Genomic DNA, 12,538 nt, shown 5'->3' on the forward strand with positions numbered 1-12,538 from the left:
ATAAAATGTGGCTAGGCCTTAACTCTATCTTATGTTTAGGTTTTTCAGTCTTTGGGCAAAGTCATTTATACATAATAAAGACAGAAATTTTTCTGAATTAGCAGAGAGGTTTCACTTTGAGAAAACTGAAATGGAAAGTGATGGAGAACAGAATCAACACATTGAAAATGCTAACGGCAAGGTTTCATAGAACAGAAATACAGCGGGACTGGAAGAAATGAGGCAAAGGTGAAGTTCAATTCATTTGAAGAGGATAATGTCGCAAAAGTCACAGAGGTAGATTTCATTTCATAATCATTTTCAATACATTTAAAAGATTGACAATAGGCTTGTGAAAGGGTACATACACTGTCTTTAAATACAATAATCCTGAAAGCTATCAAATGAGACAGAGATACTGCAGATGAAATCTTCTGCATGAATGTCCGTTCAATATATAGCACTAATTAAAAACTAACTCAAACAATAATCTGAATATAACTGGGAATTTTCAAAAGACTACAATTATTTAAACTACTTCAAGGGCCCAGATTCTGCTACTGCCTCCATGCTGACAGCATCATACCCTTCAAGGAATCCAGTCACGCTCCCAGGAAGGGTCAGAGCAGCAGAATCCAACCCATAACGAATTGCAGACTCTCTTTTAACATTTGGGTAACGCATTTTTAGCAGGAGAGCTCCCTGGCTGCAGGGTTACTGGGCTCAGGAGTGTAACGGTGATGTACTAGGGAGCCTGCCCACACAGTTCTTCGCTTTGGGGGGAAACAGCTTAGCTCACCTGGCTTCCCAGGGCAGTCACTGGAGAGCTACCTTTCCGAAAGTACACAACGGTCTCTTCCCATTTCAGTCCTCCTTCCCATTTCAACCTTTTATCGGTTTAATAGCTGAATGTAGAAAGTTGCCATAATGAGCTTTGCTATCCACTTGCCGGTGCCCTCATAAGGATTTTATTTTTAATGATTCAGAAGATGCCAAGAATGAACTGAAAGGTGAAGAAAACTGAGCTAGAAGAAATCTATATGCTGTTTTCAGGCACCTCAACCTGACGCACATGGAGAATGATTTAAATTCCTGGTTTACTGCCTTTTTCGGGACCCCCTGGGGTAAGAGACCTAATTAATTTACATAACGGACCATTAACATATCCCTGATTACAATATTTATAATTCACAACTATGTTTATGGGTGATTTTGTTTCACTGATGTAAATATTACAACTTAACCCAGTTGGATAATTCTGGTCCTTTGCTTCGCTCTATCAAAACGAGCATGAAGAGCAGCACAGAAAGAAATAACTGATTTAGGTAGATTTCAGTCTTCATTATATGAGTCACATTTTGTCCTCCAACCCTTATATTTACCAGTATTTTCTATTTTCCAGCTTTTACTCTGTGTCTTCAGGCAAAACAATTATAATGTCTCACAGCATAACAGCTTGTGATTAAAAGACAAACCTGCTCCATTCTACAACCTTTTACTGGAAATATTCTCCAACTTTTTCCCTAGTGTGGGCCAAATCTTTTTAGATCACTTTTCCTTCCAGACAGAGGCACAGCGATCACCTCTCCTGACAAATATGAGCATGTTACAGCTCTAGAACAATGCAAATACAGCTCAAAGAAATATGATATACTGAAGACTTTTTTTTATTTGTTTGTTTATTAGATATTTTCAAGCAGGGTATTTTTAACTGCCCTTCCAGGCAAGTTAGCACCAGCCTTGGAAGGAGGGACAGAAAAAGTGTACAGCTAATAACGTCAGTTTAGTCAGTACTCCGTTATCCACAAACAAATGCTCTGAAGATTAACGTCTGAAGACATGCTGAAAAATGGATTCACGTTAACCAGCTTTCAGGGAATCTCTTAAGAAAATTCATACCAATGCTATATGTTAAACAATGAAGGCATATGTGCCTTATGTTAGCACCGCTGAAGATTGTTAACTGCTTTCATAAATACTATGCAAAATGTGGAAAGAGCCAGAAAAAATATTGGAAAGAAGCATCTGCTTTGCTCTGTGTGCAAAGTGCCTGTGCGACTCAGTCTTTTTGCAAAGCACAGAAATTGCTTCACGTGTGGATTAACTGAGCATTTCCACAGTAAAGATATTATTTTATTTCTTTCTGGCTTATTCTTTAAATCATTTAGCTTAAATCCATATGATTTTAAGTGTTAGATTATTTCAAAAGAAAACCTATCTTGGAAAGACAAGACTTGTTTCAGGATTGCAGGATTCCGAAGCGTGTGTGTGTGTGTGTGTGTGTGTATATAGTTAAAAGAATTAGGATTAATCCTGATTTGCAGAAATAACTCAATACCAATAATTCATTAGAGTAATTCAGTAATTTTCTGGAAGCATTAGCTTTTGATCCAGTAAGCTATTATATGTGCTAGGTGTTTCTGTCATTGCACTGGCCCTCAGATATAACAATTCTTTGTGAAATTAAAAAGAAACACATAACCTAAAAAAAAAGTAATGAATTTAAGCTGTTGAAATTAATGTAATTCTACATAAGAACTATTCTTTAGTGTAGCTTATGTTGCTTTAGAAGCATTTTAAACTAAGCTCAAAAAGTTGGTGTCAATCCAGAACAGTTGCTAGTACATGAGACTTTACAGCAGATGTAACTACTGTGATTTAACCACAGCAATACTGTAGACAAAGTCTTGGGTGACATGACCGTGCACATTCCACTGACAGCCAGCGAGTGCTCTTCAAATTTCTATGCTTTATTTTGTTCTTTTTTGTCCCTCTTTCAGACTAGAGAACCAACCTAGCATGTTGCTAAATATTTTTGTTTTGTAACACCTAAGGATGTTACAACAAAATACATGCATTAAACTTTGCGATGATACCATCTGTCTCTAAGAACAGTTTAATGAATCCACAACATTGACAAACAGTGCGTGCAAACTGTACGTGTCACTTACATGACTAAAATTTCTTATGGTACAATGAAATAAACTATTTCTTGTTTCAATGCTATGGTGCAAGATTTTCTGTCACAGTACGCTCAATTTCAACTTTTAATACCCCCCCCCCACTATTTCTTGTTTCAATGCTATGGTGCAAGATTTTCTGTCACAGTACGCTCAATTTCAACTTTTAATCCCCCCCCCCCCAGCCATGTATACATTTAGTGTTCTACAAAATACTTCTTTTTGTATTTTTTTGTTATGCACTGTCAACTAAAGCAAAGACAGGACAGAAAAGAAATGAAAAAAAAAAAGCCTTACCCTCATGAAATGAAGAAGAGTTACCCATGGCAAAGAGATGTAAATAGGAAAAGTTGGATGAAAGATATGTGGAAAGGAAAGTAAAGGCATCACTGAAAACAGGCAAAAAGAAAACAAAAGAAGTGAGGAGGAATGGGGAACGGTTCCTCTTAAATAATATATTCTGAAAGGCTAGTTTTCCAATGGTGTTTGTAAGGATTGTGGAAAGAAGCAAAGGCATGAACAACAGTAGTAACAGCTGCCATTATAGCTACAATCAGTAGTGATGCTGCTGAACAGGACTTGCTCTTGTCAGTACAGATTGCAAAATTGTAATCAGTGCCGTATTATCATCAAGAAATTTAAATGTCAAGTCACAACTCTGCAGAACATGTGAGTGAAATCAAGCCATGCAATAACATCTACATAAACCCAACTTTTTGTATATGCAACTGACAGAACGTTATGCACAGTATTACACATCGCCTCGGCCTTGCTCAAGCATTTGTGATTTTCCAGATCGGTAAAGTTGGCTGAGAATGCTTTTAAAAGTGTTTTTAAAGGTGTGGGGTTTTCTAGTTAGGCAACACTAATCCACTGGTGGAATATTACTTTGAAAATAAATAGAAAAATACCATTTCTGAAACAAGCAATGCTTAACACACTGATCTAGAACAGGGGACTTAGACAAAATAGAAGTTTTGAACCTGCATTCCCCAGTTCCCCTCTGCATATTGCTTCTCAATTGTTGATGGAATTACTGACTTTGTTGTTGCTGATCACTTGTTTGTTTTTGAGGAGACAGCACATGGAAGGACCCTGTACCTTCTCCTCCCTTGTCGTAAAGGTTTTGGTCTCATCATGATAAAGAAAAGGAACCAATATAGAAATCCTTAAAAAGGTTTCACAGAATGGAAAAATGCTCTCCACCCAGCTTTAGTATGGTTAGCTTTTATAACCAAAACTGTCTCTCCAGTGCTTCTGTACATCTCTCTGCTTTGAATGAAAGAACAAGAGCTATAGACTGGTTATAGTACTGAGAATGAGACAGCCATGATCCAGCTTAACACTGCTAGTGCTGAAAAGCCAGGAGAGTGCCACAGTGTTCATCTGCAGTCCGTAATTCACCATCAGTACTTAGCACAAGCATGAAAGAGGGTGAGGCAACCTGCAGCTGACTGCTGCTTTGTCCTCTGTGCTCGGGAATGGCACTGGGGCTAATGGAGGAACAAAGAGGGTCCCAGTAACCAGAAGGGTCATACATACGAGTTGCTGCAAAGGCCATTTAACTTCCATTTTCTTCAAAGGCTACTGCTAAGCCCCACCTTGCCTGTCACATAGGTCCACTCTAATTCGTTATGTAAATTTGGATTACTGAAAAGAAATGGTAGATTTAATCAGATCCATTTTGACTGGAAGAATGAACCTTAGAGAAGCTGAGGCTGTCCTTCCCACAGAGTACATGACACTTGGGTAACACTGGTAACACGTATCACAGTTAAATATTATCTGGACTCACTCTGTCCCATCCATCAGTGTTTTGGAATACACTGGACAACTCCACACGCTCATCCATCATTTTTACTAATAACTCATTTACCCACAAGATTTCTCCAACCCATTGTTCTCTTTGTAAATAAATAAAAGATCTAACACAGTTATCATACATATTTCCAATTACACTGCCCCATAAACTGTCCTGAACTCCAAACTTCTCCTCGTAGTAAAACACATTAATCCACTGTGAATTGTTTTGGATTATTAAGTTTAAATTTTTTGCTTTACCCTCTCTTAAAAGGCTGTTTATTTCTTTAACAGTATTTCACAAGAGCTGTCAACAGCCTCCTGAAAATTTATAACAGTTACAATCTTTGGGTCCACTGTCATTCCAAAATCATAATTTATTTCTTTTTTTCTTTTAATGAGTTGTCTAACAGGCTAGAATGATATGATTTGCTGTTGTAAATGCCATTCTGGTTTGACCCTATCAAGTTATACTTATCTAAGTATTCACACTATTTTATCCTTGGGCTTAATAGGTTCTCCTTGTTAGTGGTAACAGGAGGTCACCAGCTAACCCTTTTGCAGCATGTTGTGTGTATGGTTTGCTTTATGGACTCTTGTTGGCTCCTGTTCCCCATTAAAAAAAAAAACCCTACAAACTCAAAACCAAAAAAACCCCCACCTAAGTTCCAGAAATTAACGAAAATTATTATAAATCAAATTTCCTACCTAATCTTTCATAGGTTGTTAAAAAAAGGCAACAGAAAAAATACAAAATATTCCAAGTTTTTATCCTGCTAGTGATTCCAAGGAAACTAGAACAAAGATTAGAAAAGTTTACTTCCATCACACCACTATATGCTATTTGCAGTCATAGCTTTGTCTTTCAAGTAAGCAAAGGCTTATATGCTTTGAAGCAAATTTGTAACATGGGTAACAAACACTAAATGGTACAATTTGACTGCATTACCATACCATTTCTTTAAATTAATCTCTACAATAAAAATGTTCATGCAATTTATCACAAGCTTCTAGCTTTCCATGTTTATCCCAAATGAAAATCTGGAAAAAACATACAACTTGCTTCTCCAGAAGAATGTGACTATCATAAACCATAGCAACAGCAAAAGGTTAAAAAAAAGCAGACATATGGATGCTGAAAAGCTCAAAAACCTATGTGAAATCAATTTAGCATTTTCTTGATACATTGCAATTAAAATCCATGCATAACTTAAAGCTCTGCCTTAAAGTCCAAAGGAAAAGCAGGTTTGGCTGTTCAAAGTATACTACTTTACAGAAAAGTTTTACTAATAAAGCAGTCTGGGTAGAAACCACCACACTGAAATAACATTTAATGCTGCCAGCGAAAGGTAGTAATGCTTACACATTCAGGGTACCCTGGTTCTGCCTTTTACAAGAATGTGTCTCTCACGACGCAGCTGCGACCGTGGGGAGAGCGACGGCAACAGCTGTGGCCGGCCTGTTTCTGAGCAGAGGTAGAAGATGGCTGTTGTGGCTTTCACTTACAGCCCTGGGACAAGAGTCAGAGCACCTTGCTTTCCAAGTGCCACTTACTGCAGCACCCACCCCAGCAAACATCTCTCCTGCACTGCCAACTTGAGAAGGAAGGAGAGTGAGAGAAGACAGAAAAATAACCTATCATTACTCTTCTCCAGGTGATTTCCTGATTAAACTGTTTGTGTTGCAGGAATACAAATTATTATTTTCAAGAGAAATTTGGACTGCTTTTAAGTGACATTTGCAGTAAAATTTATTCAATTTGGCCTGAATTGGATCTCTATTTCTTTGTATTGGAAAGTGTAAAGATTACTAACTGCACCAAACCCAGAATCTTTTGCAGCATTAAAGATATCACAGCACTAATACTACATCTGTTAAACAAGTATGACTTATTATCATTGGTCTTCTCATTTGTTTCAGACTTTTTAACAGAAATAACAAAAACTCTCCTATGCAAAATAGCTCACCATTCCAGATTTCCTTTTCAAAAATTTTTTAAACTGAAAACTCCAACAAAACTTTTAAAAGTAAAGCAGAAATGATCTTTTAATTCTGCAGTTAAAATTTGACATAAATGCACTCACATTCATTGCCAAATCCTCAATCTGCCTTTTGGATCACAACAAAGTCACTAAAAAGCAGAAATTTACACCATAAATTTCTTATGCAAACTATAAAAAGCACTATAACTTACCGATGTCATTGCTTCTTTCAGAGGAGTCTTTCTCTAGAGTGCCAGATACTGTACTGCCCACTAATTCCACTTTTGGACTATCACTCCTGCATTTGGATCAAGAAAAGGAGATATTTTATTGGAGTTTTTGTGTGGGTTACAGTAAATTGATAGCTAACTTGCAATTAATAATGAGAGAATGAAATATTCTTCCTTTGTAGTACCAGAGTAATAGCAATATGTCAGAGAGCGCAATCTCAGTAAGCAGACATGCTGTATGGATTAACCTTATATAATTTCTCCTTAACACCTGTCAAATAAGCCTGTTTTAGACACTGCAGTGTCCTGAATAATTCTTCAGATGTTCACAGCATCGCAACATGAAGGAAACCTAAGGGCAAAGGGACATTCTTCAACATCTTATTTGTAATTTTTTCTAATTAATTGGCTTGCATAAACTATAGTGATGGACTATCTAGAATATTGCAGAACGGGAGAGAGCCTCAAGTTATCACTGTGCATTTGAACAGTTCCACATATTTACTCATGAATGCAGCTCCTCCACCAGGTTTTTGCACATTGCCTATGAGACTAGACTATGAATATTGTTTCTGCAGGTCCAAAGAACCAAGATCACCTGTCTGTCCGAAATGTCTTTGGAATAGGCAAGTGTCAAGAGATGTGATACTTTATACAGAGGAACTATTTTTAAATCAAACAGGAGATCAAACATAAGCAACATGATTTCTCTGTAGAACTTTCCATCCCAGAACTACTTAAGTTTACTAAAATAATCTGACTATTGAAACAATTAATTAAAAAAGGGCCAGTGGTAGGTGAATAGCTTAGCATTGCACAGATCACACAGACAAATCCCTGTGACATTTACTGTGATAACAACTGTTCAGTTAACGCAATAAATTGTACTTACCATCATTACCAGGTCCCCTAACAAATATAATAGTTTTCCGTAACGACCATTCCCAGTGTAGCACTGTAACGATTATGATGTACATAAGGTACCCAAATTACAGGCAAAAATATAGATCTGTCCCTGAAACGACCCAGACAGATGTGCATTTCTATGAACAGCAATAATTAGCCATTGACAGTAAAATACATAGCAAGCTCCTGAATCTCGTCGATTTTTTCATTTGTCTCTGCTTTTGGTGCCATAAGCTGATGACAGATGGCCTGAACCTCAAGTCATGGCAGCAGTTTATGAGCAAAACACAAAGTGGCTGGAACCCCTATTTCAGACCTCAGGAAGGCTCTTTAGAGCCTGAAAATTTGTGTTAAAAAATGGAGGAAGTCACATATATCCTGTTAAACACAGTGGTAGGGTGACAAGTATTCTTTGAATGAAAAAAGGTAGACAATCAGTTTGTGACCTGAAAAACAAACTAGTCCTACACAGCTATCAATACGGCAGGCAGTCTGCACCAGAAAGGAAACAGAACTTTAATACATTTCTGGAAAAATGTATTAATTGGCAAGATGATAAATAAGGGTATTCCTCAAGTGATCTAACTAATCAATTAGTTTTCCTATCTTTTGGTCTTTAACTTTTCTTTATATATTTGTAAATCTGTAAGAAGCAACATAGTTTCTTGGCTGACAGGGTAATGAGCATCTGACTGCGTACTCTGTTTTACACACATACATTTCCCAGCAAACTGAGAGCACCATGTGAGTTGGAAGTGCTCTAGGAAATGTGTGAATACGGTTTTGGAGGAGATTCTTAGGATGGTGTGATTCAGGGCTGAAAGTCACAACATTTACCATTTGACTACGTAAGATACCAAGGTATATGACAACAACCCCACCAAAAAACCCAACTCTGCTGTCAAAAGAATCAACAGTCTTATTATGCCAATCCACATCCATCCTGTTGTGAAAAGAGTGGAGCCATCCCTTCTTGGTCACAGCGTCTCCCTCCCTCTGCTCATGCCCATGCAGACAGGCTGTCAGCTTCATCAGACAGATCATCAGCCTGAAAGAAACCCCACACTAATAGAAAGCCCACTGCAAACTAATTGCCATCTGGAGCAACTCCCTGACCCATATGGCTGAATGGCTGCACAAATGCTGGTGCTAACATAAGGGAGGCTGCAGGAACGGGCTGCCAGGATAGGGAACCTGCCCCTGTTAGCACATGAACGCAGAGTGGTTTAGACTGATTGTAAAAATGCACTTTCTTTAGGTCTTTGTGGCTTGCCTACTCCAAAGAATTGCCTCATCAGTAAATTGTATAATCACAGGTACATAATAAACTATCTAAATAAACTGTGAAGCCTTTGGAGCAAATTCTCTGAGACCTATCCTCTGTCCCACATGGTTTTTGTCTCTCCTATTGCCCTTGAAGCCCTAACCTGCCTCCAAGGAAGGAGGTTTACATTTAAATGGAAAAACAATCATCCTCACAAAAAGTCAGTGAGATGCATAACATGTAAGCCACTTACTCAGAACAGAAAAAAAACATCTTCTGCTCAGCAGCTGCTGTGGAAATCTCACAGGACTCACTTTATAACTACAGCAATTTTTCCCCCTAGGATCATGTACTGGTTTTGGCTGGGACAGAGTTAATTTTCTTTACAGTAGCCCACATGGTGCTATGTTTTGGATTTGTGATGAAAACAGCGTTGGTAACCCAGGGATGTTTTCATTACTGCTGAGCAGGGCTTACCCAGAGCCAAGGCCTTTTCTGCTCCTCACCCCACCCCACCAGCGAGAGGGCTGGGGGTGCTCAAGGGGCTGAGAGGGGACACAGCCAGGATAGCTGACCCCAATGACCCAAGGGATATCCCATATCATATGACATCGTGCGCAGTAATAAAAGCTGGGGGAAGAAGGAGGAAGAGGAGGACATTTGGAGTGATGGCGTTTGTCTTCCCAAGTCACCACTACATGTGATGAAGCTCTGCTCTCCTGGGAATGGCTGAACACCTGCCTGCCGATGGGAAGTGGGGACTGAATTCCTTGTTTTGCTTTGCTGCCATGTGCAGCATTTGCTTTATCAGTTTAACTGTCTTTATCTCAACCCATGGGTTTTCTCACTTTTGCCCTTCCGATTCTCACCCTCATCCCGCTGTGTGGGAGTGAGCAAGTGCCTGGGTTGAGCTGAGCGGCCTTCTGGGGTTAATCCATGACAGGTCAGCAAAAATTCTGCTGGTTCAATTTTTATTCTAATTGCCTTAGGTTTTTCAGATTCTGGAAATGGATACCAGCCGGTCTTAAAAATATTTACTAACTTATTAAACTTAACTGATCTAAAACCAAAACATCTTTGTCGAAGTGACTGCTTCCACTTGAAGTTTCACATTTCTTACTTATTCACGTAATTCGAATTCAAATTATGTGAACTTTCTACCCTTTTCCTGTAAGACACCCTTATAAGTTAGAGCCTACTAGGCAGAACAGCTATATGAGGTAATTCCACTAATATGAATTAGCTGATAAAGAAATTAATAAGAAACTGCTAGAACTGTGATCATCAACATGCATCATCATTACCTTAAAAATCATCTTTCCTTCTAAGTTTTAAGCTAACTACTGTTACAAGTAGAATTCTTTCAAATATAATGGTATTAGATGAAAAGAACAAAGCATTTTTTTCTGTGCTAGACATAGCACAGGTTAGACAATTAAGAACATAACAGGGTTACTGTTTAGATCTGCTTTTTCATTTCGTTAACATGAAAACGGAAATATCTTTAAAAATGCCTGTTTTCTTTATACAATTTTGAACTTAAGAAAAAGGAAAACAGAAGACTAATAAAACACCCCTTCACAACTCTAAATGTTTAAAATATTTATAAGATGTTTAAAATATTCCAGGCAAAGGATAGACCAAATGAACAGCTACCCCATTGCACCCCCAGCCAGTGAACTGAACACGAGGCTACGTATCGGTCTTGCCAAGAAGACATCACTTAGCTGAATCTAAAAGCTGTAGCAAATAATTGCTTTTCCAAGCATGCCCAAGTGACCAGCAGGTGTGGACTGTATTTTGGAACAACTGGGCAAGCATGTTCAAAGCCAAGAAGTCCAAAAGAAGCTGTTGCAGTAGCACCTGGATAGGCTAAGTTCTCAGAGATGCACAGCCAAAGCACTTCAGTAAGATGAAACTGGCAGCACAAGGCAGGCATCCTTTGTTTTTTTTAATGTGCTTCAGATTTCACACTGAGAGCATTTGTTTGATGAAGCATATGTGGAGGAATGAGGGGAATCAATGTCTAGGATTTCTATTTTATTCCACTCCACCCTGTACTCCATACTGGTATTTAATTCACTATTAGTATACTTGAACTCCAGTAGTTCAATGGCAGCTAACTTTTCTAACAGTTCAATAGTAAAATTATTTCTGTGCCTATATCCTAGTATTTCTGCAAGATGTGCAGCTTGCCCATTTTAGGCAACTGCTTTTTTCTGGTTTTCACCTATTTCTATCCACTGTGCATGAAGGATGTCTACAGTGTACAGCCGAGATGCTGATGACTGATGCAGCCATCTAGACTTGATTAGGACTATAGGCAAGGGCTTTAATTTCTGCAACCTCTGCTTTTCTAAGCTCTAGCAGAGATTAAATGGAGTTGTGCTGGCAAGTTCAACTTCTCAGTGCTCCTCAAAGGCTGTAACCACCATAAAGAGCATCATGTAACTACAGAATAACAACCAACATCAGAACATAAACACTTGACAGTAGTATTCTGCAGTGGCATCAGCTTAAAGAGCATTCTATGAACACACATGTATTTTGCTAAACATTGATCTAAAATGATCAAACAGATGAAAACCAAGCTGACAGCATTTGAAATGTGCATTGTCTAATGCTGTTCCTCAGTACAATCCAAGCTGTTGCACTGATTTCATGCCTGGGCTAAGCTGGAATAATTGGAAGTAAACTAAGAAAGTCAACACCAGCGCAACATACTGAGGCAGACACTTCCCACATATTCTGCAGTGGAAACTATGATGCTGCAGTAACAGTGTGTTCATCAGTAGAAATGAACCAGTAATGAACAGTCTAAAACTGTTACTCTTGAGAAGATAGTTATGATCCAGCCAGATGACTAGAAGGGTTTTTTTTTCCCTTTTTTTTTTCTTGAAATACAGTTTACCGTGAAATTGTGACATGAACTGTAAAATCTGAATTCTTTAAATGTGTGTGTTTTCCACTAATCCCAAAAACACTGGACAGAGGAAAAACAATACCTTGTATGAGTCACAGGCACAACTGGTCTTTCTGGTCGTCTCGGGGGCAAGGTACCAGGTCTATTCACAGAGTTTGCTTTGGGTGGCCGAGGTTTCTTCGGAGGTATAGCAGGAACTGAAGGCTTCTGCAAGTCTAACTGTTTTTGCTCTCTCTCTGATCTTTCTTTAAATCAATTATTTCCAGAAAAAAAGAACATGGGTATTATTAAGTGGAATTCATTTGCACTCACAAGTCTACAATTAAGCAAGAAATCTTCAACTGTAGATACACTGTATACAAAGAAAAAGCTTATCACCTTTCCACTTCTGTCCTGAATCATTCTTTATTTGAAATAACATGTTTACCACAAATCAGTTGTTTGCGCTGCCTGCCGGTTCTGCCTGTAATTCCTCATGGCGAAAATGTGTGTGT

At 38.4% G+C, this 12,538-nt stretch overlaps 1 protein-coding gene across 1 annotated transcript in view; it reads right to left on the reverse strand.

Moving 5' to 3' along the window:
• Positions 1-12,289, reverse strand: part of SH3KBP1 (SH3-domain kinase binding protein 1) — a gene marked incomplete at its 5' end in the record, with an annotated part of 24,608 nt that extends 12,319 nt beyond the window's left edge. Inside the window, 2 exons of the mRNA XM_009701191.1 lie at positions 6,934-7,019; positions 12,127-12,289. Coding sequence (XP_009699493.1) covers positions 6,934-7,019; positions 12,127-12,289 — 249 coding nt within the window. The remainder of the gene's footprint in view (positions 1-6,933; positions 7,020-12,126) is intronic.
• Positions 12,290-12,538: the final 249 nt, after the last annotated feature.

This window comes from Cariama cristata, unplaced genomic scaffold, assembly GCF_000690535.1.
Source record: "Cariama cristata isolate BGI_N322 unplaced genomic scaffold, ASM69053v1 scaffold12645, whole genome shotgun sequence".
NCBI classification, from domain to species: Eukaryota; Metazoa; Chordata; class Aves; order Cariamiformes; family Cariamidae; genus Cariama; species Cariama cristata.